This window comes from Bipolaris oryzae (assembly GCF_000523455.1).
Source record: "Bipolaris oryzae ATCC 44560 unplaced genomic scaffold scaffold_64, whole genome shotgun sequence".
Taxonomy (NCBI): domain Eukaryota; kingdom Fungi; phylum Ascomycota; class Dothideomycetes; order Pleosporales; family Pleosporaceae; genus Bipolaris; species Bipolaris oryzae.
The window spans coordinates 108,424-136,342 of NW_006911340.1; the positions used below are offsets into that span (position 1 = coordinate 108,424).

General features: G+C 53.8%; 9 protein-coding genes across 9 annotated transcripts; 5 read left to right on the forward strand and 4 right to left on the reverse strand.

Moving 5' to 3' along the window:
• COCMIDRAFT_26297 (uncharacterized protein) lies at positions 1 to 1,055 on the forward strand (the record flags this gene model as incomplete). The annotated part of the gene is made up of 5 exons (XM_007689734.1): positions 1 to 33; positions 172 to 185; positions 288 to 415; positions 462 to 767; positions 871 to 1,055. 5 exons carry the CDS (start codon positions 1 to 3, stop codon positions 1,053 to 1,055), a joined length of 666 nt encoding a protein of 221 aa, XP_007687924.1.
• A 4,343-nt stretch (positions 1,056 to 5,398) lies between these two features.
• COCMIDRAFT_95294 (uncharacterized protein) lies at positions 5,399 to 5,599 on the forward strand (the record flags this gene model as incomplete). Its single annotated transcript, XM_007689764.1, has 1 exon — positions 5,399 to 5,599. One exon carries the CDS (start codon positions 5,399 to 5,401, stop codon positions 5,597 to 5,599), a length of 201 nt encoding a protein of 66 aa, XP_007687954.1.
• Positions 5,600 to 6,477: 878 nt separating this feature from the next.
• On the reverse strand, positions 6,478 to 7,239 carry COCMIDRAFT_26298 (uncharacterized protein; the record flags this gene model as incomplete). Its single annotated transcript, XM_007689735.1, has 1 exon — positions 6,478 to 7,239. The coding sequence occupies one exon, from the start codon at positions 7,237 to 7,239 to the stop codon at positions 6,478 to 6,480; it is 762 nt and encodes a 253-aa protein (XP_007687925.1).
• A 596-nt stretch (positions 7,240 to 7,835) lies between these two features.
• COCMIDRAFT_26299 (uncharacterized protein) lies at positions 7,836 to 8,777 on the forward strand (the record flags this gene model as incomplete). Its single annotated transcript, XM_007689736.1, has 3 exons — positions 7,836 to 8,039; positions 8,100 to 8,576; positions 8,613 to 8,777. 3 exons carry the CDS (start codon positions 7,836 to 7,838, stop codon positions 8,775 to 8,777), a joined length of 846 nt encoding a protein of 281 aa, XP_007687926.1.
• A 593-nt stretch (positions 8,778 to 9,370) lies between these two features.
• On the forward strand, positions 9,371 to 12,046 carry COCMIDRAFT_95233 (uncharacterized protein; the record flags this gene model as incomplete). Its single annotated transcript, XM_007689765.1, has 3 exons — positions 9,371 to 9,784; positions 9,843 to 10,932; positions 11,157 to 12,046. The coding sequence occupies 3 exons, from the start codon at positions 9,371 to 9,373 to the stop codon at positions 12,044 to 12,046; spliced, it is 2,394 nt and encodes a 797-aa protein (XP_007687955.1).
• Positions 12,047 to 15,138: 3,092 nt separating this feature from the next.
• On the reverse strand, positions 15,139 to 18,005 carry COCMIDRAFT_95291 (uncharacterized protein; the record flags this gene model as incomplete). The annotated part of the gene is made up of 2 exons (XM_007689766.1): positions 15,139 to 16,206; positions 16,257 to 18,005. 2 exons carry the CDS (start codon positions 18,003 to 18,005, stop codon positions 15,139 to 15,141), a joined length of 2,817 nt encoding a protein of 938 aa, XP_007687956.1.
• An 807-nt stretch (positions 18,006 to 18,812) lies between these two features.
• COCMIDRAFT_95216 (uncharacterized protein) lies at positions 18,813 to 20,509 on the reverse strand (the record flags this gene model as incomplete). Its single annotated transcript, XM_007689767.1, has 4 exons — positions 18,813 to 19,254; positions 19,308 to 19,897; positions 19,948 to 20,350; positions 20,445 to 20,509. The coding sequence occupies 4 exons, from the start codon at positions 20,507 to 20,509 to the stop codon at positions 18,813 to 18,815; spliced, it is 1,500 nt and encodes a 499-aa protein (XP_007687957.1).
• Positions 20,510 to 22,100: 1,591 nt separating this feature from the next.
• On the reverse strand, positions 22,101 to 23,600 carry COCMIDRAFT_95288 (uncharacterized protein; the record flags this gene model as incomplete). The annotated part of the gene is made up of 4 exons (XM_007689768.1): positions 22,101 to 22,362; positions 22,414 to 22,655; positions 23,293 to 23,322; positions 23,373 to 23,600. The coding sequence occupies 4 exons, from the start codon at positions 23,598 to 23,600 to the stop codon at positions 22,101 to 22,103; spliced, it is 762 nt and encodes a 253-aa protein (XP_007687958.1).
• A 576-nt stretch (positions 23,601 to 24,176) lies between these two features.
• Positions 24,177 to 27,256, forward strand: COCMIDRAFT_5282 (uncharacterized protein; the record flags this gene model as incomplete). The annotated part of the gene is made up of 4 exons (XM_007689731.1): positions 24,177 to 24,269; positions 24,320 to 25,255; positions 25,302 to 25,535; positions 25,586 to 27,256. The coding sequence occupies 4 exons, from the start codon at positions 24,177 to 24,179 to the stop codon at positions 27,254 to 27,256; spliced, it is 2,934 nt and encodes a 977-aa protein (XP_007687921.1).
• Between the last annotated feature and the right edge of the window lie 663 nt (positions 27,257 to 27,919).

Consider the following 27,919-nt stretch of genomic DNA (forward strand, 5'->3'; position numbering starts at 1 on the left):
ATGGCTGTCAGTAGAGAGGTTTTGCACGTCCATGTAAGTAAGCAGTCATGTACGTATGTAAGCACATCTGGCCAGCCACGCGCTTGGATCACCGACGACCGGGGAGTTATACAGACTGCATGTACCCATCTATGTAGAGTACATACAGGCTGGATATGTATACATACACAGTATACATGGATAGTGTACGTACATAGCTAGCTGCAAGAGGTGGCACCACCGCCACCACCACCACTACCGCCCTTTTGTTTGAAAATCTGGCCAAAGACATGCTGCATCATTCTCAGCGAGCAAGGGCGACGGGAAGGACAAGGGCGCAGTGACTTGGAAGTACCTAGCGGTAGTCTGCCGCCCGCGGCCTCAGGTGGGTTGTCGTGGGTATCGTGGGCCACCGTGGGCACTGGGCTAGAGAGCGGTACGTATAATGAATCTGGCAAACCAGGTACAACCTCGTAGACAAGGCACGGTTGGGCCCGCGAATGATGCCTGCGCCACCACATCGTTGCACACTAGCCAGCCCGTGCTGCGTCCAGCTGCGCCCCTCGGACCCAGTTCCGTGCCGCGTGTTGCTGTCTTGCCGCCCTCACGTGACTATAGCCGGTTCCCGAGTGCCCGCCAGGTCCTTGTGGCTGCCTCCATCTGTTTCTGGCATGTTTCGCGCAGGCGGCACTCTGCACGCCCAACCGCCATTTCACACTTTCAACTCTATCGTGGGGCCTGGCGGAGCAGTCGGCGCCCCCACGTTGATCCGTCGTCATCGTGTGTGTGTATGTGTGTGAGTGTGCGCATGTACGGTGCAGCTTGGTGGTTATTTTGCCCTACACCGAGTCTGCTAGGCCCGTTCTAAATCAAAGCAACCACATGTACTAGGTGTACTGCTAGTACCATCTCTCAAATTGGCTTGGATGCTCCATGGCGCAGTTGCTGCCCCGCATCCAGACGTGGAAAAAGGCACGAGTAGCAAGCGAGCATTTTCGCACCATGTTTCCACTTCAGGACCCGACCTGTTGCGTGTGCGTGGTAGCATGTACCCAGACCTATTTGCGTCACCTTGAGCCAGCGACGGCTTCTTGCTCCTCGGCTGGCTCGTGGCTACGCTACACACACACACACACACATGTGGTTACATCCGCCCCAAGCCTCATGACCTAGCAGCTGAGAGATAGGCGCAATAACAGAGTCCTCAATGGCTGCCACGAGATGCACCATTCTAGACCATGGTTGCCTCTTTGAGTCCTGGTTCCGACTGGTGACAGCCATCCCACCCTCTGATGACTTGCATTCTCGTGCCCGTCTGTCTGGGGGCAGCAAGGGGGTACGAGAGGGGGGGGTAGCGCGGGGTAAGTGGTATGATTGTCCACCCATTGCCATCTTGCTCAAAACTCGATAAACTCTCATACTTTTGCGCTGTGGTCCATGCCCATCTTCATATAGTAGGAGCAAATACCATTCTATTCCCACGCGATGCACCTACGGCCCTGCTGAAAGAATCCGGTTCTGGTCTCCCACGGCAACCCCTGCTCTATCCGTCACATCTACTGCACACCACACTGCATTTCCCGTCCAAGTCCGCTTGCCAAATCTTGGTAGTGCAAGGCTGTAGAACACTTGCACTCGGAACAAGGGTCAGCCATGGTCCTGCTTCCGCTGCTGCTTTCAAATCCATTGCGCAACACCTTGGCTAGGAGGATCAGACATGGAATGCTGGGCTGATGATGGTTCGGACTTTAGAAGAACGAGTCCGATCTTGGTGATGCCGGCGATAGCGATATGGCGTTTACAAGTCCGCTATGACGCACATCGCGCTGCAACCATCTGTCCGTCACAGACACTCGACGGCCGAGAGGCGTATTGTGCATCCAGAGGCGTGGCCTGGAGCGTGTACTTGCAAAGCAGACGGGCAACATTCCACGGACCAACACGCCTGGCGACACACGTAGTAGCGCTGTTGAGCGACATTGCCCGACCATTCTGCGGGTTCTATGCTTGCTTTGTCACCGGTCGAAGAAGAAGAAGGAAAAAAACAAAGTGCACCACGCGCAGCCTCGTTCAGTAGGTTTCCGTCTTCAGCCCTACTGCTGCCTTGAAGTGTGACGTGCTAGCGGCAGTGCGCAAAAAAGGTAGTCAAACATGCGTCACTGGCTGAGTAATTCGCCTAGGAGCTTAGGCGACATGTAGTAGGATCCCATGTGGCGTCCAATGGCATGCGAAGCCGTGATACCTTCTTACGGCCCTGCCACTTGACAACCGGTAGGGCTTGACGGTCCTGACTCGGGCTATCGTTCTTCAAACTCATGCTCCACTATGAAATATAGGTTCTGCAAGACGGAAATAAGCAAACAGCCAGCGTGGTGCGATATCAGTCTGGATCTAGCATACGCATACATGTAAGTGTAAATACGGATGCAGCAGATTGCATACACAAGACTGGTGAGGAGATTTGGCTCAACCGCGGCCTTGAACAGAGAGCGTTATTGCCAATATCTGCGGCAATGTTCCTGCATGGGTTGTTTGAATCCTGAGTGGGGTTCGTTTCGCTTGCTGGTTTGTGGGATGACAGTCGCAACTCTGATGACTGCAAAGAGCAAGACTGCCAGTTACCGATGCAAGCCACTCGGCAGCCCACCGTCTTAGTCATGGGCCATGGTCCGCCGCAAGCGCAATGTGAAATTCCCACAAACTATGCACAGCATTTGTCAACCGTGCCATGATGCGATTTTGGACCCCCGAACGCGTGGGCGGGCCTGCCTGTGCCGACGCCCGATGCTCGTGCTGCGCTTCATTGGCTGGCCCACGTTGACCGCGCTTGGTGTTGCCAGTGTGCGAGTAGCCCAAGTCGTACAATTGCCCTGTCTTGTGTCTGGACTCGAGCCTGTGCCGAAGGGGGACCCACTTGCAAGTGTGACTGCACGATGCTGCGTCCTCGAGCACGCTATAGTGCATGCATGTCTCGAAGGAGCGCCCCCCTCCCCCCCCCCCAAAGGGCCATGATGCGGCTGATCCAGAGGCCTCGATTCTGCCTTGGGGGCTGCAGCGTGACGGAAATAAGAATGTGACGCGATTGCGCAAATGGGCGTCGCCAAAGGTCGAGGGCCGAGACGCTCTGCTGCCAGACTGCCACGAGGCCTGACTATCCCCCCCGGTGCGGATGCATAGCGTTGGCGAGCGTCCGTGTGCTAGGCGACCAATGGTTATCGGTGAAGTCGCTGCTCGAGGCGCCATGGGCGCTTGGTTACTATACACCTCTCGTCTAAGCGAGCCTGCTGCATTCTGCCCAATATGCGACTAACGCCCACCACGCCCTCGCATCCTTTTCGACTTGTTTTTTTTTGCAAATGACAGTCCGTTTTGCCTACCCACTACTTGTGCAGAGACGCGGTAGGCGTTCCCACCGCACTGGTCGTGCCCTCCTGCCGGTTACGCCCAGAAACCGGTGAACTCAATACCGTGCGAGCTTGGTCCGTATGCGGATACACGTGTATAGTCTACCCCTCACCTACTAATTCCAGAGAGAGGGTGTGTGTATGTGTGCATGTGCGTATGTGCGTAGGTGTGTGTGTGTGTGTGTGTCGTGAACGGTAGTTTGTCAGGGCCTTGGCCCAAGGTGCTACTACAGCAACCAACACCCGGCGGCCATGGTAAGAGGGGACTCGTCGCTGGCATGGTATTCTTGGCAAAATTATAGTCACGTCAGGTGCTTTGTCGGGTGGGCTATAGGGCTATAGGGCTGCAAAGGTGCATCGAGGGGTATGCTGTCGTCAGAACGCTGGCTCGACTTGGTAGACCGGCCGCTAAATATAGGCCCTACTATGCTCTCTCCTCTGCCCCGACGAATTACCAATTAGCGCGCTCGTAGCTGGCGTCATTGCCTGCCAACTCTGGCGACAGGATTAGCAGAAGACGCATTTGGCCAGCGGTTAAGAGTCTAGTAGGTCGAATTCATTTGGACCGCTCTTGGAATGCGAGTAGAGTAGTTTTGTTCGAGGCGCCAGCAAGCAAGCGCTCATGTGGCCATTTTAGCACATTGCTCCCAACAGCTGCGCAATTTGTCCTCGTTTTGGGCAATACTATGGCCAGGACATTTCCAGGAAGGATGCTGTGCTAGTACTTGTAAAATGGGCCCAGCAGTATGGCACTATACTGGACCTGGGCACTCGCACCATGTCCATCTCCGCAGCCTACTATATGGGACGTATGGCGTCCAGCGGTGAGATTCGGTCGCAACGCCCGACACAACGGTCGCCTGGGCCTGTCTACTCGTCTCGCTTCTGCTTCCATCCACTCACAGCTACCCGCCAGTCCTCGCTAACAGGGCTCGTCGCTGTGCTAGCCGCTATAGGAAAAAACAGGGGTCCTCCCGCCTTACACTCTCACCGTCGGGACATGACCGACTCTGATATCGCGTAGAGTATACAAGGCCGTAGTTGCATTGCGCTGGTCGGTCGCCATAGTAGGAGCGGACACGCCGCAAACCGGTGTGGCTCCAGCCGCAAGGCTGCATTCGAGTAATTGCCAGATGCATGCATTTGGCGTTTGTGTCGGTACATTACTAGGCTTCCATGGCATGCACGTGTTGGACTTCTCCCTAAGTCCGGGAGTCCGGGGCCACCTCAGTCACGTCTAGTAGAATGGCGAGTCAAAGTTGCAGAACACAAAGTCGCACGAGTGAGCAGACGAGACGTCCGGCTACTGCGCTAGCTGTCCTGGCCTTCTGGGGCGCTGTCCAAACACACAAGTCCAATTCGCGCCCGGCCATGCTCCGCCAACGGGCACCGCAGGGCGTAACTTCGCCATGATGCCATGCGCGATAGCGTATTTCAAAGCACAAGTGCTACAGCAACCCCCCGGTGGCAATGCCACTGCTCCAAAACACCAAGATACTATTTGTAGACTTGGTCGCATCTGCCTCCTTCCCACTGGTCTTGATTCAAATGGTCAGGTGCTCGTGGTGCTCGTCTAACCACCGGCCATATGAAAACAAAAAAGACTTGGGGGGGTGATACCATGGCCGTGGGAGGCAGGCATTTGCTGGGAAAGCTTGTCTAGACAACCACAACAGCAGCCCACGTTCCAGTCGATCTTCACCCACGATTGGCAATTCTTGCGGGTAAACGCTATCACGTCCTGTCCATTGGCGCCTTACAATCACGCCTTGATTGCTCTTGAACTATGGAACTTTTCGAATTGGGGGCCTGTATTTGTGCACGGGCAGTGTTGCAGTATCGTTGGTAGATTGCACAACCCGGTCATTACTCAAAGACAACTATTGCTCCAAACGGCAGCAGAGTGGACCCCGCCGCCCGGAACCAGAGAAGCCAGCTCATATGTTTGAGGCAAAGTGCATCCATCACCATCTAGACGAGCTCCAGTACCCCACACACGGCCATTGCAGTGTCAAATGGCAGAGTCCCTACCACCACAACCAACCCACCACGCATCTTGGGAACATGCATGGCTTCGGCATGTACAACAGATCGGCATGGCCACATTTGTCTTCAATTGGAGACACTTTTTTTTGCTCAGCTATCGTGACCCACGGACATGTCTCAACTATCCAAGTCCAGCCCTCTCTGCTCGATTGGCCAATCTTTTGCCATGATTCGGCCCCCACAATTTCCATGTGCTCTTCCGGGGGGTGGCCTGAAGTCGGAACACAGCCGCCAAAGGGACAACAGTGAGGGAAGCGCTTCTACATTGGTAGAGTCTCTCCGAGGCATAGATAGCAGCTGTCGGCATCAAGCCAAGTAGTATGCACAGCAACGGCTGCTACAAAGCACTCTCTTGGCGGGCTAGGGGGATGGCTGAGGTCAATGGGAAAGCCAGTCGTCGAGGGCGAGGCAAATGAGCCTCGGCCGCTGGGCGTAGGGCGTAGCGTTGGTGGTAGGTACCACGACGAGACGCTAGAGCGATACCATCAATAGAAAGAGCTGAGGGCGCGTCTATCAGTGTTTCTACATGGTGAATGCGGGATCAGTGATTGGTTATTCTCGTAGCAACAAGCTTTAGGCTGAAAAGACCTAGGGACTTCTCGCCTTACCTCACCGACTCTGCAGTAAGGTGCTGATGCGGCTGCGGTAGAGCATGGGAGGATGCGTAGGGCTGCTGGAGTGTGAGACGCTTGTTCTAGGGAAATTCTGGGGCTCTTTGCGTGGCTTGTGTGGGCAGTGTGGGTAGTGAGTGGGCAGTGAGTGGGCAGAGGGGAGGGGGGGTTTGTCCAACGGTCGGCTGCGCAGCGCAGTTTACTAGTTGGGGAATGGGTGACAAAGCAAAGTGGATGGTGGTGTGAGGGCTGAAGTTGGTTGGCAGGGGGGGCTAGGCTCGATGGAGGATATGGTCGTACACAGCAAGTGCGTATGGAGTAGGCTTCCTTCCCTATTCTCTTGTCTACAACGACACGGCACCGCAACGCACCGCAGGGCCGGACAGTCAAGTCGCCGCCATGGCAGGCAGACGGAGCAATTCATCATGCCGGCAGCGTCATTTTGGGACGGGCGAGTCGCGGTGAGTGGTCTGGTGTCTGGAGATTGCACATGCACAACGTCCTACGTAGGCAGCGCAGAGCTGTGTGGAGGAGCAGCCAATGGCAGGTGAGGGGCTGAAGACGAGCAAGTGGGGCGTGCCGCTGCACCCAGCACCCAGCACCCAGCACCCAGCACCCAGCATCCACGACGGCGCGAGGCACAGTGGATGGATGCGTCTGCTCTGGCTTGCACTTGGGGCCCCCAGTTGCAGCACTGCATGCAGCATAGCGGAGGTGGAGGCAACGGCTGGCGCGGGCTGGCGGGCTGGCGGACTGGCGGGCTGGCGGGCTGGCAAGCAGAGAGGAGGCCGTCTTGCGTCGAGGGTGGCCCCGCAAAGGCAGGCCGGACGAGCAACGCCGTGATGATGGTGCTGTGAAGGCTCGATGCGGGCAGGGCCCTGGGAGAGAGGCATACGCACGCCGCACGCAGGGACCGAGATGGAGACAGCACACAGACTCGTGCCCGGGGCCGCGTGAAGTTCCGTCAGGCTCGAGCGGCCAAGGGACGTAGGGCTGTCGGCGACGAGCACTGGGCACGCAGCGAGGGCGGGCGGTGGCAGGGGGGGGCAGAGGCAGAGGCAGAGGCAGAGGCAGAGGCAGAGGCAGACGCGTCGAGAGAGGCGGCATGGGTGGCATGGGGACGGGCGAGCAGCGCTGTGTGAGCGACGGCGAGGGGTGTCGCTGGGGGTCGCTGGGGGCTTGACAGGCCTGACAGCCATGATGCTGATGGTCACCGCTCCCCAATACACCGTTTCTGCGCCCGTTGCTTTCAGTACACGCCCATGCGCCCGCCGTCTCACCCTGCCGTGGCCTCAGAAGCCTGCCGCGCCCTGGCCAGCCCAACGCTCACTGGCCCGCTGCCAGCCTGCACTAGCGCCCATACTAAATTTACTAAGACCGCAGTCGGTGAATGTACACTGGCCAGGGTCCCTCCAAACCGTACCAAATTGAGCAATGCTCAAGCCGGCATCGACTGCCCAGGGTGCCTGCGCTGCGAGGGCCTGAAGCTGGGGACCAACACTAGTCCGTCTGTGCTCCACTCGAACGACTGCGGACGCTTCTTGAGACGGCGAGATAAATATAATGTCCTCCCCATCTGCCAGAGCCTCTTGCATTAATAGCCAGACATCCAGCTCGACAACTGAGTCTTTCTATCTTCTCATCTTCATCGTGCCTTTGACCCAAACACACCATCGTATACACATACCACCCTCCTCTTGAACAACCACCACTACATCACTGCCTGTGGCTGCTGCTTTCCCTTAGCCACACTTACCCCCCCACCCACGTCACTTCCTCCTCCTCCTCCTCCACCATGCATCGACACGCCAGCTACCAATACGCCAGCCCAGTGGCAACCACCACAAGATACTCGGGCACCTCGTCCGCCTTCTCAGCCTCGGCAAACCCCAACGAGGACTGGACAAAGATCTCGGATCTTGCGGAGCGCAGGCGTATCCAGAACCGCATTGCTCAACGCAACTACCGCAAGAAGCTCAAGAAGAGGCTTGAAGACCTTGTGAGTCCCCGTGCTACCACACCTCGTATAGCTCGGAACAATGTACTGATGCGGGTGCAGGAGCGTCGTGCTGCCTCTAGCTCAGCTTCACCTGAGCAGAAGCCTGCTGAGCTGCAGCCACCTCAGCGATCACCGCGCCAGGAGTTCCCCTCACCATCTTCTTCGGAATCTTCCTACACCACCCCACCCGCAGAGGACCGCATGTTTTCGCACCAGTACACCCGCCAGCTGTCCACCAGCCCACCACCCTTCTCCGTGGCCTACTCGTCCGCCTACCCAGCACCAGACGCCGTAGCCTACTCGATGCCTTACTCAGCCTCGCCCTACCACACAATACCAACCACTCTCACCACCGACATGCCAAGCTACGCCTACCTGCCACCGCCACACTCGTCCTCCTACTCGACTGGACTGCCAAGTTTGGTGCCCGCCATGAAGACCGAGTACTACGCCGAGGAGGACATGAGCCCTTTTGGTGTCGGTTACGCGGCACTTGGCGGGATCGAGATCCCACCACCCCACTCCTACGCACACTCAGTAAGGCTCCCTACACGCCAGCCCTACTACGCATAGGCTTCCAGCTCTTCCGCTCGCTGCTGCTCTTCCTTCGCCGACCAATCCACTGACCGGTTCCGGCAGATGACGACGCCACCACTTGAGCACTCGGACATGGACTACCCAACAACACCAAACTCCATGCCACGAACGCCTCCCATGCACCCCATTCCCTCTGTGTAATTGAGGGTGCAGTGGCGCCGATTCTTTTACCTTCTCTTCTTGAGACTTGCAAGTCTCCTGTCTTTTATGAATTATTCCCCGCTACTTCTTCTTGTGTTTCTTTTTCTCTCATGTTTTGCATCATCAGCGTCGGTCGTTTAGGAAAGGGTCCCTCACTTAACCAGCGAGGTTGGGCGTTAAGAGGTTGCTTGTCTTTGTTGACAAATTTTGTTTGGTTATGACTACTACCTTTAGATTTCACCATAGGGACGTGAGCTTAGCGCCAGCGCAAGCCTGAGCCACGGTGATATGGCCAATGAATATTTACTATTACCATCATCTGACTCTTCGTGCATAATAACAAGTGATATGTGATGCGTGCTGTTGATCACCCATATGTGTGTGTGTGTATACATATTTGCAATGGCTCTGTTGCGACGGATTGCAATTGTGAGGTGGAAGGTGTCACGACCGTGCTTCAGGCGGTGAGATTGGCCTTGCCGCGTCTCGCGACGCCAAGCCTACAGCGACGCGTCGTAGTGTTCCGGTTGCGCGCCAACGTCAGCGATAATTAATTCCCCCCCAATTGTAACAACACCACTTGCACTCCTCTTATGGCTCCCATTAAACGCTCCAAGGTAGACAAGGCACGGCAATACCTCTCTGGCGGCGCGGTGTTCCGTGAAGACTCGGACGATGAGCTAGGCTACGAGGACCACCCATGGGAATGGATTTACCAGGACAATGCCGCCGACGATACCCAGCCGAATCAGAATGCGACACCGCGGAAGAGAAAAGCAGCCCCTGAACTGCTGGGAAGACACATAGTGGGTGCACGCATGGGCAACTTCAAATGCAAAGTCGGCGACGCTGTCCTGCTCAAAGCAGAGGGAAACCAAGCATGGGTGGGCATCATCTGTGACTTTTACGAAGACGTCGATGAGGACGAGAAGATGGCCAAATTTCTGTGGTTCTTCTCCGAAAAGGAGATCCGAAACCAGAACAAGAAGCGCACCGATTTCCTTCCTGTGAGCCTATTGACACTTCCATGCGTGCATGACTGCGGACTAATTGCAAAACCAATAGAACGAGCTGTACATATCGGCTGCATTCGATGACAATCCGCTGGCCTCCATCAACGGTACGGCCAAGATATATTCCCTGGAGCGATACCAAGAGCTATACCCAACAGGGGTTAAAAAGTCCTCCAAGGACTACGGCAAGGTATTCGTCTGCAGGAGAGGCTGCAGTACACGCACGACAACATATACACCCGAATTTAGGTGGGAAGACATTTACAACAGCGCCGAAGATATTCAAGCCCTGGTCGACCTTGTCGAGAGCCAGACCAAGGCCACAAGGAAAGGTCCGGGTCGGCCAAAGAAACAGCTGCAAAAGGACCTGGATGAATTTGTGGCCCCAGATGCAGCGCATGAAGGCCAGCCCGAAACTCCGCGGAAGCGCCGGAAACTTTATGATGCGACTACGCCCACTTCGACCAAGAAGAGTCCGGCAGCCCGCAAATTCCTTACCCCATCACACAAGAGAATTGTCGTGAAGAAGCAATTAGAGTTTACCCCCCTGGGGACACGCGTACTCGACCCCTCTACCCTGAATTCGCCGTTCCAGATTGCTCGCAATCAACTCCATGTATCGTCAGTACCGGCCGCCCTACCCTGTCGGGAGGAGGAATTCTCTACCGTCTACAGCCACTTGGAGGCTGCCATCACCGAAGGATCAGGGTCTTGCATCTACATCTCGGGCACCCCAGGCACTGGAAAGACGGCGACGGTACGTGAAGTCGTCGCACAGCTGCAGGCCTCGGTACAAGCCGAAGAGTTGGACGATTTTATATTTGTTGAAATCAATGGCATGAAGGTTACAGACCCACACCAGTCGTACTCGCTGTTATGGCAAGCACTGCGCGGCGACCGGGTCAGCCCGTCTCATGCGTTGGAGCTGTTGGAGCGCGAGTTTTCGACTCCGAGCCCGCGTCGTGTTCCTTGCGTCGTCTTGATGGATGAACTCGATCAGCTGGTGACGAAGAACCAATCCGTCATGTACAACTTCTTCAATTGGCCTGGGCTCCGGCATAGTAGGCTAATCGTCCTTGCTGTAGCCAACACAATGGACCTACCTGAGCGAACGTTGAGTAATAAAATTAGCAGCCGGCTCGGTAAGTTCCATCATCTCTATTCTACTCCCAAAATGGCCCCACACACCGAAACGCTCTCTTATTCCCAGCCACATCCACATCCACAATCCATCATCCACATTCCACATTCCAAGCGTGGGCGATCTTCAACGGCTTGCATTTCACAATTATGCATATCCGTTGTGTGCCACTTGACCATTCGTATTGCTTACTGCGCCGGCAAGACTAACACGCTTATCGCTTAGGCCTGACACGCATCACCTTTCCTGGCTATACGTACGACCAATTGATGCAGATTATTCAATCGCGACTTCAAGGTGTACCGGGAAATATTGTGCATCCTGATGCTGTTCAATTTGCAGCCCGCAAAGTTGCAGCTGTTAGTGGAGATGCTCGACGTGCATTGGACATTTGTCGAAGAGCGGTGGAAATCGCCGAAACCGAGACCGAAATCAAATCACAGGACCGAGATAATGAAGTCCAACCGGCTACACCAAGTAGGTCCGGCCGGAACAACAAAGCTAACTTGGTTCCAACCTCGCAGTCAATCACAACTACCGGAGAGCTGGTGGGTCAGAGGGCAGATCAGGCTGGGCATTTAGCCCAACGACGGGGCGTAGTCACAATGGTGACGATCAAACAAGCAATCAACGAAGCAACGAGTAGCCCCCTGCAACAGGCGTTGCGGGCTCTTCCGCTGGCTTCCAAAGTGTTCCTGGCAGCGCTCTTGGCAAGGATACGTCGCTCAGGTATCGGTGAAGTGGTACTTGGTGATGTTGTGGATGAAGTAAAACGATTGGGCCTCATGAGCCAGCTCCGACCTGTTCATGAATACATTCTCGCGCCAGAGAAGGACGATAGGATAGACGGAGGAATCGGCGCGGTGGTGCAACCACCGACGCCGTCGAAGCACCGTGACGCTCCTAACATGGGCTCGAAACAGTCGGACCTCAAAGTTGCAAGAGCGCTTGGTCTTGCGCATGCAGCCACCGAACTTGCTGAAGCAGGCATCATAGGTGTAGAGGCCCGGCACGGCGAGCGAGTGGGTCGCGTACGGCTTGGTGTTGGCGAGGATGAAGTACGGCTGGCGTTAGGAGATGATGAATCCGTCCACGGCTTGGGGCTCGGTGCGTGATACAATTCACGAACCACATCTCCACCAATTACTCTCTTCACAGTACAATTCTCCGGCTTGGGCTACTTGTACAAGGTTATTTTTTGCCTCCCGTGAACCGACGCCTTGGTGTTTCAACGACCAACAAAAGGATACGTTTTTTGCGAAACCCTCCCGCCCTGGTCATGTCATTCTGAACTCCCTTGTCCGGCTAGCCCCCAGTCGCTGTTGCAATCGACGCGCATGGTCCAATAAGGTACTTCGCAGATCTACCGGTCAGAGTCGAACGGGCCGCCGACCGGGATCAATCGAGCGAATACATTTATTTAGGCGATCTCGTCGTATATTAGCCGTGTCCTAATCGCTGCAAGCCACAAGTGGCCTGGCTTTCGCATTGCTCGTGAAATTCACTACTTCAATACCATGCGATTGCGTCCATGCTCTACGCTCCCTAAGCATATGCCAACACGTGCCTTATGTGCAATTCCAAAAACCCCGGCAGGGTACACAATACAATCACAACGCAGATCTTGAGTTTGCTTGCTAGTTTGTGCAACCCACACGAAACCAAACCACCGCGAATCAATCGCCGAACTTCTTTCCCTGTTTTCTGCTCTCAAACAGCCACGTCGGCGATTCACTTTGCAACACATGAGGCTAACCCTCCGATTCACATCCGTCTCAACCGGCCGATCGACCGCATGCGTCTTTTTCTTTGTTCCCTCGCATCCAACAACCAAGAAGGCAAGAAACATCCGATCATCCAACCCGACCCTTCACCCCCACCTTTTCCCACCCCCCATCTTCCCTCTTCCCACCTAGCCTTCCCGCGCCCAGCCATCGAACCACGCACCTTAAATCACGGTCCTATTCCCAGCCTTATTCAAATCACCAAAAAAACAACTAAACTTTCTAGAAAACCCTAAACTACCACTAAGTATATTAACCCACTAGTTTAGCAAAAAAAAATGGACCCTCGATCATGCCATCCATATTACCTTACCCAAATGAACTCCCTACCACCCGTTTGTTGCTTCGACCCTGCCTTCGCATCCCCCGCACAATGCCGACTTTTTTCGGATTAAGTAAAATAAACTAGACCGTCGCTCAGTTCAGGCGAGTCCACGCGCGCACGCGCACGCGCGCGAGCGTGGACGTGGACGTGGGCACAGAAGCAGGGATGAACCCTCTTATCTGTTTCGCTTTATTCCGTTTCATATGCAACCATATCCCATCCACACATTCTTCAAATATAGCAAGTAAGTAAAGTAATGTAAAGTAAAAGTAAGGTTTGAAGGGAAAAAAGAGCGGGTAGGGCGAAACTACCCACGCTGCACAGCGGGAACGGACGGATGATGAAGGGGATGACAGCCGCTGCTTTGTGAAGAGCATGGGCTTGGGTTTGGGGTGTTGTCCCCCCCCTAATCCTGACCTTTGCGACTACTACTACTTTCTATGTATACCACGTACCGTTGTCTTCTTTTTGGGTGGAAGACATGGGAAGGCATGGGAGTTAGCATATAGATTGGGCCCCAAACGGGAGAAACGGCTCGCAAAAAAACCCCCACCCACCGAGAACCGGATCGGACTCAACTCCGCCTTGCCACCTTGAAGTTACAACTTCTATACGACGGCGATTAAGAAATCCCCCTTCTTTTGTCTAGGGGCAACTTTGGGGGGAGGGAGGGGAGGGAGATTACGAACGGGAGGGTAGTGGTGGAAGTTGTTTATGCCGCCCTCTCTCTCTCTCTTTCCACCACTTACCCTCTCTTTCGCATCCATTCTTCTTTTTTCGGCAAGCTAGTAAAGTAAGATACCGGAGAGAGAGAAAACGGATGCTGGGTTCGGGACTTGCAATAAAGCGCGCCAAAAAAGGTCAAAAGTCATATTCTCTCCGAGATATGTTACAGTGGATACGGTGGGGGGGGGGGGTTTAGATGGCGCCCCCCCCCCTCCCCGGCCGGAGGGCTGGGGGGGGGGGGGGTTTAGATGGCGCCCCCCCCCCTCCCCGGCCGGAGGGCTGCGGGAAGGTGGGAACGGGGGTGGGAGGGAAAAGGTAGGGAGGTGTATTTGGGGAACAAGGTTTGAAGGATACGGACGTAAGGGAAATGTAGCGTGTGTAAGGTAGGAGTTCTTTGCTTGCGGGTCCCAAAAAAACAAAGAAGCTTAATGGGGCCCTCTTTTTTTTGGCCCGCTTGCTAGCACTGTTGGTGTTGTTGCTGTTGTTCTTGTCGTCGTCGTCGTCGGGGGAAGGGGAAATGAGAGATTGTCATAGTTTAGTATATAGGCTAAGCTAGTGATGTCTTAGCGCCTCCGTGATGTCTTCGGTATGCCGTTTGTGCTGACTGGGAAATGCATGTTTGGTGGTGGTGGTTGTTGTTGTTGTTGCTACCAGTTCGTGTGGTGGTCTGTGTGTGAGAGAGAGAAAGAGAGAGAGAGACGTGGTGGTTCATCTAGCGTTTCAATGTCTTCTCGTGCGATGTTGTGTAACATAGGTAGCGCGCACATGGCGTGACGGGTGACATGCATGGTCTAGGTCATTTCAAGTACTAATGCCGTGTGCTCCGCGGCGAGGAACTGAGGTTTGAGAATACGTGTCTGTTGTTGGCGGGGACGGAGATGCTCGCAGCTCGGTGGAGGAAGGCGTGGAAGCTAGAGTCGATAGCGTGGTTTGGATGGGTGGCAAACTAAGATGTATGGACAACTGAGTCAACGGAAACAAGGCACGAGGTCGTTTGAGAAAGTAAACCGGTGTTGAACTAGATAGATAGCAAAATCAATTATACACATATTGTGAGAGAAGAAGAAGAAGAAGAAGAAGAAGAAGAAGAAGAAGAAGAAGAAGAAGAGAGATTTCAAACATCTACGTATAGTAAACCAGGGAAGTTCTAATAAGACAATCCGAAAAGCGTATTTTCCTTCTCTTCTGCTTCCAGTCTATAATATGCAGAGTCCCAAAGACACCCCTATGTGTAAAAACATACATTTCCCAAGAAGAAAAAGGTGGGTAATGGGGTATAACTTTCTCCAGCGGAGATACAAACCAACCTTTGAATAACGCCCAAACCTCCCAGTCTGAATATCCCCATATCTCATACATTCCCTATACCCTATTAAGTTGCTGCTGCGGGAACGACAATAAGTTTCTTCTTCACAGCCCTCATGTCCCCAATCGTGCCTTCCTTTCCCTGTCCCCTCCCTACCTCTACAACAATCATTCTTACAAAATCCTTGCTAAGCCAATAGCTACTATGCGCACCGAGCATGGTCAGATACTGAATCTCCAAGGGCCCCCCACCATATTTCATGTAATAGTCGATCTGACCGTTATCATTGAGGAGGTACATTCTCTTTTCCGCAATCTCTTCTCGCGTAAAGTTGTGCGTTTCCAGCTCGACATTGCTGGGGAGACGGGCAGTGATGGGTTTTTTTGCGGCGGCAGAGGCGGATTGCGACGAGTTTGAGGAGCGGAAGGGGTTGAGCGAGGAAAAGTACGACATCGAGGCAGAGGGGATGGTGGCTTGTTTGAGCATCGAGGCGTAGACGATGTCGACGGTTGGGTTGATGCGGCAGGCGACGGGATCATAGGGGTTAATGATGTTGTAGATGTTATCTACAGCAAGACATCCATATGTACCTTGCTCACCGGCTACACCTGGTGCAGCGTACGAGTCTGCGCCGGGCTTCTCCTTGTCACGGCGCGGAAGGAGATTTGCATTCTTCATGAGAAGAAAGAGACCGACTGGGCTACCGCAGACGAAAAGGTCGGTTGTGTTGAAGATGAATTGGTCTTGAGGCAGGTCGGCTTCAGGGAACGACGGCTCTGTGAATTGGGGATCTACATAGGTTGGTTGCTGACTTAGAATGTCAATCGCCATTACGGAGCCAAGGGAGTGAGCGATTAGGTGGACTCGACCATACTCAGCGAACCCGGGATTGTTTTGACACCACAGACGATAGATGCGGTTTGCTTCTTGTATGCAGGCGGATACCATCTTGGGATTGTGCAATGGCGAAAGATAGTACGGAATGTCGAGCATCACATCGCTTACAATACCACGAACTGACGGTAGAGTATCTGGAGTAATATCTTTTAGTGTATATTTGTTGGCAGAAGGGTCATCTGGCTCTTCCACTTCGGTATTGTCGACATCCAAGGAGACGCGATGCCGCCAGTTGACCTGTATCTGTGAGCATATTGTTGTCAAAACTGCCATTCAAAATGACTTACTGGCAAACACATTACGCCTCCCATATCCTTCCGTAGATGGCGCTTAACATCCGGCGTTCCAAGTTCAACGTTCATCTCGCGCCGAAATGAGTTCATCGCATGCGTAAAGTGAAAGGTTTCCATCCTCTCCGACAGCTTCTGCCCAATACCATGTATTACAAGCACAAGATCAGTCACCTTGGGCCTTTCGGACAGCGCAAGGGCAGGGTCTGACTTTTGTCTTTGGTGTGGCGGTGCGCCAGCCTGCGCGGTCGAGACACCTTGACGTGCCGCTTGTGCTTTTGGCGAGTTCTTGCTTGGATACAGCTTGTCCCAGATGGCCTGGTCGAACCCACGTACAACATGAACACCAATTTGCCTGCCCTTACGAATGTAGTTTGCGAGTGGCCTTCTACCGTAATAGTCGGACGGCTGGAGCGCAGGCTTGAGGATGAAGGCCTCCTTTTCGTTTGAATATATCACACCAGCTTTCAGGTAGAGGCGTTTCCGCCCATCGGCACCGTACTCGAGGTCTCCAGCAGCTTTGTGATCAGGACCATCTGGGCCAGTGGAAATGTCAATCAGGTCACATGCATTCTCAACGATTTCCCGTCTCTCTTTTTCGGGATCATCGTCTTCTTCAGGCAGTGTGTTCTGGACCAGGTTTGTGGATTGCATTACTTGGGCCGAAGTCGACGGCCTACTCTCCGACTTCCTGGGCTTTTCGGGCCAGAGTTGGTGGAGAATCTTCATTTCACCAAAGGCACCAACTTCGACGGCACTGTTGAGCTCGTCCATCCAGGTCTGTGTCCAGGGCTGCATTTCAAGGTATCCGACTTCAAGCATGTTGGCAACTTCCACCTCGACGGGCATCATACTGTCCTTGTAGAACCATGTGCCTCGAACTATCTGGGCAACATCACTGAGCGGCGACCAGTATATGGGCTCCATTCGTATTGAGTCTGCGTCCATGACTACATGATGTAACCTCGAGACTCCAACAGGGACCTTCGCAGATGGACCCGGCTTTGGCTTGGAAGGTTTCGCGGGCCCCTTATCCTTGGCCGACGACAGCGCGGGCTCCATGTCATCATCCCATTTGTAGCTGTCTACTTCATGTATTGTCGGACGGTGGCTTCCCTCTGGGGGCGTAGGCTTCCATGATTTGGTCAAGTTCCCTCTCGAAGGTGCTCGGATAAAAGGCGTACCGGTCGTCGTAGGCTCGAGGGGCGATATGGATCCGTGATCGTATGCGTATGGCTTGAATGAGCCTGACGCGGAGTGGACATGACTGCCACCACTGGAGCTCGGTCGCTTCCTATCCAGCATCTCTGCAGACCTGGAGTACTCTCCTCTGCCAACCATCTCCCGGCCTGGTATATCTCTGCCTTGAGTAGAGCTTTCGACGCTGGAAGCGCTGCCGCCTCTCTTCCTCTTCAACCGCTCTACCGCTGGGTTCGTAGGTGTGCCCCTCCCCGTCCCGTCTTTCTCACCAAACTCCTCATTGTGCTTAAGAATCTTCTTTCGGAGCGCGTGCCATGCCTCCTGGATAGCTTCATTGTCGTATTGGGAGAAAGGTCGTGGAGGTACCCTTTTTGCAGCCGAGGCGCCTGTTGGTGGTGGCGGTATGGGCGACAGCGGGTCATCTATAGCGAGCGGCGATGTGTAGAAGTAGCGAATGGGTATGGCTGGGGGTGTCTCGGTGTTATGCAGAACCTCGCGCACATATTGGTTGGCGCGCGACGACAGGGTGGGATCGTCTACGGCCATGGTGGATGATGGCATGGCTGGATCGTCGGGTGCTGCAACTCTTAACAGAAGCAGCTGTATTAGGGTTTCATGATATCATAATGGTCAAGGGGAGATTGTTTGCCTTCCTCACGTGCACATGAGCAGAGATGACAAGATGACAGCTGGCTGCAAGGAAGTGGAAGCCTTGGAAGGATAGTTGTTGTAGCGCAATACATTTCCGATCATCATTCGGAGCACTGACGCAACCGCTCGTCGCCAAAACAAAACGCGTGCCCCGGCATGTGAACAGTCGTTCAGCCGCCAGCCTCCACTCCACCCATGCACCTCATCATTCACACATCTAGATCCACAATCTCATGTCGCTCTCCCCCCATTCGCATATGTTTCCCTTGCTGATGGCAGGAGAACCCCATCTGACCAGATCGGCTGTCGAGCATGGCCATGGCCTCTAGCAGTGTGCATAGCGCCTGAACCATGACATCTCCTGATGCAAAATGCCTCGAGCCAGAGACCCATGAGGATAGGCGGGTGCAGCAGGCCATGCAGACTACCAGGCTACCAGGCTACCAGGCGCGACTTTCACAGAGCGACAGTCCGCTACCCCACCCGACTATAAGCAAAGAAACAGCAGCCTAGATGCTCAAGACTTCAACGCCTCACCAACTCCCACATCACATACAACAGAGCCGGCACCTCGACTTGCGCCTTTCATCCAAGTCACAGCTACATTGACATTCTTTACTTTCATTTGTTTGCTCCTGGTAACCTAGCTATATATGTACATCCAGTCTCCAGTTTTTTTTAAACACATTAAGAGAAACCCGCTTAACCGAAAAGCATGTCACCGAGACGGATCGACACGGTCTTGGTCTGGGTGTAGTTGTCGAGCGCTGCCTCACCCAACTCGCGGCCAATACCAGACTCCTTGTAACCACCGAATGGCAGTTGCCAGTGAAGAGTGTTGTAGGTGTTGACCCACACTGTTCCGGCCTTGAGCGCGTTGGCAACTTCGATGGCAGTCTTCAGGTTGGTGGTGTGGAGGGCAGCAGCGAGACCGTATGTGGTCGAGTTGCCAATCTTGATGACCTCTTCCTTGGTCTTGAACTTGGAAATTGTGCATACTGGGCCGAAAATCTCTTCCTGTTGAATCTTCATGTCCTCGGTAACGTTGGAGAAGATGGTGGGCTCAATGAAGTAGCCCTTGTCACCCTTTCGCTTACCACCAGTCTCGACAGTGGCACCAGACTTCTTACCATCCTCAATGTAGCTAATTTACCGAGTCAGTACAGAAACTTTTATAAGAATGATGGCAAGCCTTACCTCATGATGCGGTCAAACTGAAGCTGTGAGACCTGAGGACCCTGGAAGGTGTCCTTGGCGAATGGGTCACCAACAGCATTCTGGGCGGCGCGCTCCCTGAATCGCTGAATGAACTTGTCGTAGATGGACTCCTCGACGTAGACACGCGAACCAGCGCAGCAAGTCTGGCCGTGGTTGAAGTAGATACCAAAGTTGACCCAGTTAAGGGCCTCGTCCAAATCGGCATCAGCGAAGACGATGTTGGGGCTCTTGCCTCCAAGCTCAAGAGTAACCTTCTTCAAGTTGGAGCCAGCAGCGGCCTTCATGATTTGACGGCCGACAACAGTGGAACCAGTAAAGGCAACCTTGTCAACGTCCATGTGCGAGGAAATAGCAGCTCCGGCAACCTTGCCGAAACCTGTGATGACGTTGATGACACCTGGTGGGAAACCGGCCTCCTTGATGAGCTTGCATGCAACGTATGCGGACAGGGGAGTCTGCTCAGCAGTCTTCAAGACAACTGTGTTACCGGCAGCAATAGCAGGGCCAATCTTCCAGGACCACATGAGGATAGGGAAGTTCCAGGGAATGATCTGACCGCAGACACCAATCTGAAGAGTTTAGCTGCATGCTCGGAATTCTTGTGTAGAAGCAGACTCACAGGCTCCTTGCGGATGTAGTTGAAGGTGTCGGGAGTGGTGTCGACGATCTTGCCTTCGATCTTGTCGGCCCATCCTCCGTAGTACCGCAGGCATCCAGCAGCAGCGGGAAGATCGACGCTTCTGGCCATGTTGAAAGCCTTGCCGTTGTCGAGTGCCTCGACTGCAGCGAGAAGGTCGGCGTTCTTCTCAAAGAGTTCGGCAAGCTTGACGAGGAGCCTTCCGCGGTTCTCTGGTGTCTCCTTCCTCCATGGGCCGTTGAAGGCCTTGCGTGCGGCAGCGACAGCAATGTCAACATCCTTCTCAGTGGCCTCTGCAACACTGCAGATGACCTCCTCGGTGGATGGGTTAATGACCTCGAAAGTCTTGCCGTCGACGCTCTTTACGAACTCGTTGTTGATGAACCTGTATCATCTGTCAGTACTGACACACGCCCAGAGAGATGGTCGAGGTATGGAAAAGCTTCCGAAGAAGCTCGAGGTTCACATGCATGACTTACAGGCCGGTGGGCTGCTCGTACTCGCCCGTCTGGGGAGTCGATAGCTTTACTGAGGTCTCAGACATGGCTGTAAAAACGAATCGGGGTATCTGAAAGGAAAATGGGAGTGCGAGATTTGAAGATTGAAAGAGGGGCAAGGGGGGGCAATGAGAAATCTTAAGTATTCGAATCGGCAGGGCACGACCGCACTAGACGGCATCTCCACAGCAGACAAGCATTGTAACACGACTGCTAGGCCAGACAGTCTCGGTCATCGGGAGCCCACCAAGGGAAAGCTCTGCAACCTATCGTGTGCGCCAGGGATGCATGGGTGGATGAGGTTTTACTCAGCAGCGGGGGTCTATGCCCCGCTCCAGTGGCCAGTGAAAGCTACCCCTCCCCCGCAGTTGTGTCGCCCAAGCCGCAGCTAACCTTGGTGCAATGCGGTACTCAATGCGCTGCGCGCAAAAAGAAGCCGAGATGCGTCCTTCCCGATGACGGCATCCTTTGCTTGTACCAGCCTTATCAATTCTGTGTAAGCATTCATGTCGTTCGCCAGTACCCATCCAACACCAGCTCTCCACACGACCCCTCTGCTAGAACTGAAACAGTAGCCCTATCGTCCATCCCAGCAAGCTCGCCCTCTTCTAACGCGAACACCGAGCTACGGTGACTATTGTCACCAGCACGGCCTACATGTATCGGGACATTTCCAAATCTTGCCAAGGCCAGATGAGAAAAGAATTGTAATCACCTCACCTGTCCGAATCAGCTGCATCGGACGAGCGCTCCTTTTGCCCAGCAACCTACCTCGTCAGAAGCTAGGGTAGCCGCGGATCTCCACATGGCCTAGGAAATGGCGGGGAAGACTCGAAAAGGCTTGGTTCCACGGAAGACCGCAAACCCTTTCGCACGAAAGGGTACGCCGTCCCAGATACGCGTGTTTCAACTCCGGGAGCCGCAGCTGACTACGGCTGCCAACGATGTCGTCCTGCAGTGGTGTGATGTCCAGTGCAAGAAGGTTTCCACATTCGGTCTTGAACAAAAGGAGGTTGTCCAAAGACGGTCATGTCACGGCTATCTCTAAAGCCTTTGTTTGCCGCCACACCTTGGTCCCACCCGGCTTTGGCCGACATGGCCGATGGTCCACATCTGCTTCCTTTGCGAAATGCGAAATGCGACAACACTCCCGCCTTGCACACTTGATGCATATCTTGTGGATATCCTGTGGGGCTCCCCATGCAGTGCCTGGATAGTATTGCCACCCTGCGCATATGAACCACGTGGATGGCCGGCCAACCCCAATCCAGATGTGACCATGTAGTAGAAGCATCACGAGAAGAGATACAAGAAACCAAGGATCTTTTGGATGTGTTTGTGCAATCATGACCATTCTTCATTGTCGCTACCTAGGCTCATAACAGTACAATTTGAGAGCCGAAAACGAAATGTCCATGAGCAGTGTGCAAAAGCCGAATTGAATATAACGCTGAACTCGGACTGACAGCGACCAGACTTATCGTGGTATGATATTTTCCAAATGATGACGCTCCCAAAGAAAAGAAAATGTAAAGCCAGACAGACTACCGGAAAAGCCGACCAAGTTTCAACCGACGTTCAATTAAATCATAACAGAGTAATGGGGGGTGCTGGGAGAAATGCCGATACAAATGGCGTTTAGAGCATCTCATCATCCATGGCAGTGTCACCGCCGGCGGTAACCTGGGCGACTTCAGCGCCACTGGCAGCGTTGCTGGTCTCACCTCCGGGGAAGTAGTCGGCCATCTCAGCATCCAGCTCCTCAACGGTCTTCTTCTTTGGGCGTGCGTCACGACCGCCGCGGCCCTTTCCGCGTCCACGGGTCTGTCCACGTCCACGAGTGGCACCAGCAGCAGCCTTTTCCGTAGTGGCGGGCTTGGGCTTATCCTTCTTGGGTTGGCTGCAAGTGGGTTAGCGGGGATTCTTTTCTGAGCAAGACAAGTGTACGTACGTAACGCGATCGGCGAGGGAAGCTGGGCGTGCAGCAGCCGGGATTGCGCTAGGGCTGACGAGCATCTCAACGCGAACAGGGCGCCCGTCAATCTTAACACCGTCCAGAGCAGCAGTAGCCTTAGCAGCTTGATCGTGCTTGTTGAAAATGATGGTTGCGCTACCAACGCTACGACCAGCAGCATCGTACTGGAGGAGAACCTTCTTTGGTCGACCTACGTTGATTGCTGAAGCAAAGTAATCCTACAAGGCGTATTAGTGGTCGTGCTAGGGTTTGAATTCGCGAAAAGTGAAGCATCATCGGCTGCGAGTGCGGCGTCGGCGGTGGGTAGTCGTCGATCTCATATAACACGGTTGGGAGCGCCGCTCGGAAAGTGGGTTTCGTGATCCTGTGCCTGAACGCAAGGTTCGGCAAGACAAAGCTAACTCAGCGCGAGAGCGGTCATTGCGAGTAACGTGTTACAACGTTGCGAGGTAGTCTGCTGATGCCTGCCCGCGCCCCTCTGATAATTTCAAGGCCATCTGTGACTGTACTCGATAATCTCATCTCGCTGCTCTAACGACCTGCTAGAGTCTGCCGCATAGCGCCCAGGAAAATGTCACTGGGGCATAGCTGTCTGTGCTGCCACTCAAAAAAAGTGTAGCTTGGGAAAACGCATCACCCACTTTCGTCGTTGCGGTAGCTCAAAATGTTCGCATGCTGCTAATCGTATCCCAGTCTTGTGTGCCCAACACAGATCATGGTTTGATTTTTTGCAAGTCATGGCTCAACATCCATACCGGAAGGCGGAGGAAATGTGCTCGATTCGTCGTATCGCACTTGTTGGTGTTCGCTAACGCGAGAAGAGTAGGCTCAAAGACCTGCATCGGTCTTACATACCTGAAGTTGGACTTGGTCAATGTCCCTTGGCTGGTGTAAGTTAGCAAAGTTCAAGTGCGATGAGCAGGTCGGAAGCATACCAAGTTGGATACCATGATCTTTGTCTCGCCGGCCAGGATGACGGCGGGTGCGGCAGGCGCAGCCTTGGCGGGCTTGGCTTGCTTGGTGGACTTTGCAACACCGCCAACAGGAGCTGGAGCGGCGGCTGGGCGTCCCGCGCCGGAACGGCGACTGCTGCGGCCACGGCGAGAAGTCTTGGATGCCTTGAGGATGTCGTCGAGGCTCTGCTCCATCTTGTTTGACGACATGGTGATGAGTGGTTGAGGAGTGGTAATACTTGGAGTGAGCGGGCGTTGGTGTAAAGGCGCGCTGATGTCGGGCAGACGATGTGAGGGCTAGCAAGTAGCGAGGGCAGCGGTCTCTATGATGGAGGCGCGACTGGAACAGTAACAAGACTGGGAGGACAAAGGAACGCGCTGTTTGGGGACAGGCGCGTCGTGAATAGTCAACTCGTGAGTCGAAGAATCAAAGCGGGCTTGCGCAAAAGGAGAGAGTGCGGCGCTGAAACCTGGGCTTGTAGGAGATGAAGCGCAGATGCTGTGTGTATTTTGTAAGGTGGGGAGTGTGGTGGTGAGATGAGGAAAGGAGAGAGAGCGTGAGGCAGCAAGACAATCAAGAGGCCAGGTGCCAAGAAAGGCTGAGCCATGCAGCGCTGGGAAAGCCGTGATTGGCCAACGCGCACGGTGGACGGGTGGGCCGCACTTCCCCAGCTAGGGCCGTGAGTGACGATAGCTCTTGCTATTCAGGCTGCGGCGAGAATGGAGCGATAGCAGTATGGCAGTCACTCCGGTTAGTGTACAACCATTCACTCTTCATGTCCCCTCATGTCAGTGCTAATGAGCGAGAAGTGGCAGTTCCGGTTCTTCGACGTCTCCCAAGTCAAGCTCCCCGATGACGAGGACGCTTTCCTGTCCGAGGTACGATGCCATCCTCCTCCACGCGTACATGGTCTTATGAATACTCGTAGATTGGAGACATTACTTGCATAGTATCCGGATCCGAGAGCATCTTTTTCGGTGGTGCAGATGGCGTCGTTCGCATCGTATCCGAGGCCTTCAAGGTCGTGCGCACCTTCAAGGCCCATGATACCGGCTCAATCACCCACATGAAGCAGATCGAGGGCACCTCTCTCCTAGTCACTATAGCCGAAGACCTCTCCGACGAGCCAGTTTTGAAAGTTTGGGCCCTGGACAAGCTCGAGAAGAAGACGGGCATTCCACGATGCCAAAGCACCCTCACTATCCACAATGGGCGCAAGCAGTTTCCCATATCCGCCTTTGCAGCGCTCGATGATCTATCACAATTGGCAGTTGGTTTCGCAAATGGCGCTGTCACTGTCGTACGCGGCGACCTCATCCACGACCGCGGCGCGCGACAACGGACCGTCTTCGAATCTGAGGAGCCCATTACTGGTATAGAGTTTAGGGAGGGCAATATCACAACCTTGTACATTGCAACTACCGGTCGCATCATGACGCTCATAATATCGGGAAGGGGCCAGGGGCAGCCTGCGAAATCTCTCGACGAGTATGGCTGTGGTGTGGGTTGTATGGCCGTGGACAAATCGACTCGAGATGTGGTAGTCGCACGCAATGACGCTATTTATTACTATGGCCAACACGGACGTGGGCCGCCGTACACATACGAAGGCGAGAAAAAGATGATTTCTGTCTTCAAAGACTATATCGCTATAATTGCGCCTCCAAAGACGAATGCGATGCCCCGGTCCAACCCTCTCCGAGCCTTTGGCGTCGGCGCGGCCGATGATGTCTTCAACACGTCTAGCTTCACGCTCCTCAATACAGAGCTGAGGTTCATCGCCCACCAGGAACAACTGACCTCGCAAGTGAAGGCCGTTGTCGCGGAGTGGGGAGATCTTTTTGTCTTTACAATCGACGGAAAGGTAAATTACCGGAGGGATATCGGTGTTCAGAGCTAATAACATCCAGATCTTCAGATACCACGAGAAGCCTTTTGCTCAGAAACTTGACATACTCTACCAACGCAATTTGTATGTTCTGGCCATCAACCTGGCCCAGAAAGCAGGACTGGACTCTTCCCAGCAGAACATCATCCTTCGCAAGTTTGGCGACTACTTGTATTCGAAGCAAGATTATGACACTGCTATGCAGCAGTACCTCAAGGCCATTGATAACACTGAGCCATCTCAGGTCATTCGAAAGGTACATATGAACGAGTTGTCCAACTACTTCATAGCTAACAGTCAAATCAGTTCCTTGACACGCAGAGAATACATAACTTGATAGAGTATCTGGAAGAGCTCCATGACCATCACAAGGCGACATCCGACCACACTACTCTACTCTTGAATTGCTATGCCAAGCTTAAGGATGTAGAGAAACTTGAAAACTTCATCAAGTCACCCGACGATCTCAAGTTTGATCTCGATACAGCCATCTCGATGTGCCGACAGGGAGGTTATTACGATCAGGCAGCTTTCCTCGCCCGGAAGCATGGGGAGCACGAACTCGTTGTCGATGTTCTGATCGAGGATTCGAAGCGGTATGCGGAAGCTCTAGCTTACATATGGCGGCTGGAACCCGAAGTGACGTACTTCAATCTCATGAAGTATGCTACAGTACTACTGCAGCACTTACCCAAGGACACCACACAGCTGTTCATCGATTACTACACTGGAAGATTCCGGCCTAAGCAGGATGCTATTGTCATACCGAATGCGCCTTCGTCTGGAGGAGGCATGAGTATGGGTCTAGGTGTTGCATCCAGTGCTGTGCAGAACCTTGCTGCACTACTCCCACTGCCTTATATGAACACCAATGTGCTGGCATCACCACCCAACGGCGAACAAAAGGGCACGATGAGCCAAGCTCAAATAGTCGAGACGACGACCGATGAGCCCGCGCCTGAATACAAAGTCCCGAAACCGCGGACTGCATTCTCAGCGTTTGTCGACCACCCCCAGGAATTCATAGTGTTCCTCGAAGCATGCATTGCCTCGGAAGATCTTCGCGAAGACGACAAGGTTGATCTTTACACGACTTTGTTTGAGATGTATCTACATACTGCATCGTCGAAGAAAGACGGCGAGCGACAAGAATGGGAGAACAAGGCCAAGAAGCTTGTCGAAGGCAAGAACATACCCATAGACACATCAAATGTGTTACTGCTTTCCCACCTCTCCGACTTCCGCGATGGTGCCATCCTTGTTCGCGAGCAGCAAGGGCTCTACTTTGACATTTTCCGCTCCTGCACCGCGGCCAACGACACCCAAGGGGCCATTCGCGCCCTACGAAAGTACGGCCCAGAAGAGCCCGCACTCTACCCAGCAGCCCTCGCCTACTTCACCTCGTCGCCCCAAATCCTCGCCGAAGCAGGCGACGAACTGGACTCGGTCCTCAAGAAGATTGACGAAGACGGTCTCATGGCGCCCCTGCAAGTCATCCAGACGCTCTCGACCAACGGCGTCGCGACAATGGGCATGATCAAAACGTACCTCAGCACAACTATCGAGCGCGAGCGCGCCGAGATCGCAGCCAACCGGCGCAACATTGAAACGTTCCGGTCCGACACGTCGGCCAAGAAAGCCGAACTCGAAGCCCTCAACACCAAGCCGGCCGTGTTCCAGAACTCGCGGTGCCAGGTGTGCATGAAGAGCCTGGAGTTGCCTGTTGTGCACTTTTTGTGCAAACATAGCTACCATCAGAGCTGTCTGAGTACAGATGAGGATGTGCATGATGCAGAGGTCGAGTGTCCGATCTGCAGCTCGAATAATGCGACCATCAAGGCGATTCGGCGGGCGCAGGTGGAGAGTGCGGAACGGCATGATTTGTTTCAGGATGCGCTTAAGAGGGGCAGGGATGGGTTTGCGGTTATTAGTGAGTGGTTTGGTAGGGGTGTCATGGGGGTGGGGAGTTCAGAGTGAAGGAGGGTTTGACGTATCCATGGATGCAGAGTATAATGGAATAAGTGAGGCTCATGACACGCATGTATATAGAGGTGGAAACCAATCGATTGATGCGTGTAATGTGGTGTATTTAATGTTTACCGCTTGATAGTTACGCAGTGACAATATTGCGCACACATGTCTGTAATTTTCAATCATTTGCATATGGTGCTTCAATCCGAGGCCCAATTGATGAGAGCGCTCTATCCGCGAAGTCTTGTCACCACAAGCAATGGGATAGCCTGGATACTTGACTTGTCTGGTGGAAGCTGGAAGTGGGGTTTCTCTCTTCCATGGTTGTCTCACCCAACTGTCTGAAGCATGGTCTTTGGTAACCGGGTTTCTGTGGATAGTTTGGTATATGTGTGCTCTCTGTTTGCTGTAGCCGCGCTTCTGGTCCAGTGAGAGCATCGCATCCTTGACTCGTATACGCGTATGAGTATTCGATGCTGCTGCATATCATCACAGCTGGATCCTGCATCTACTACTGTTCACGAATATCTCTCAGGAAGTGAAAAATTGATAGACATCTCCACCTCATTGCAGCTCTCGCGTGTGCTTTTCAATTCCAAAAAAAAGTCACATCAGTAGTCACATCAATATCAATCTCTGCCGGTCCCCCCTCCCCCCTCCCCCTCCCTC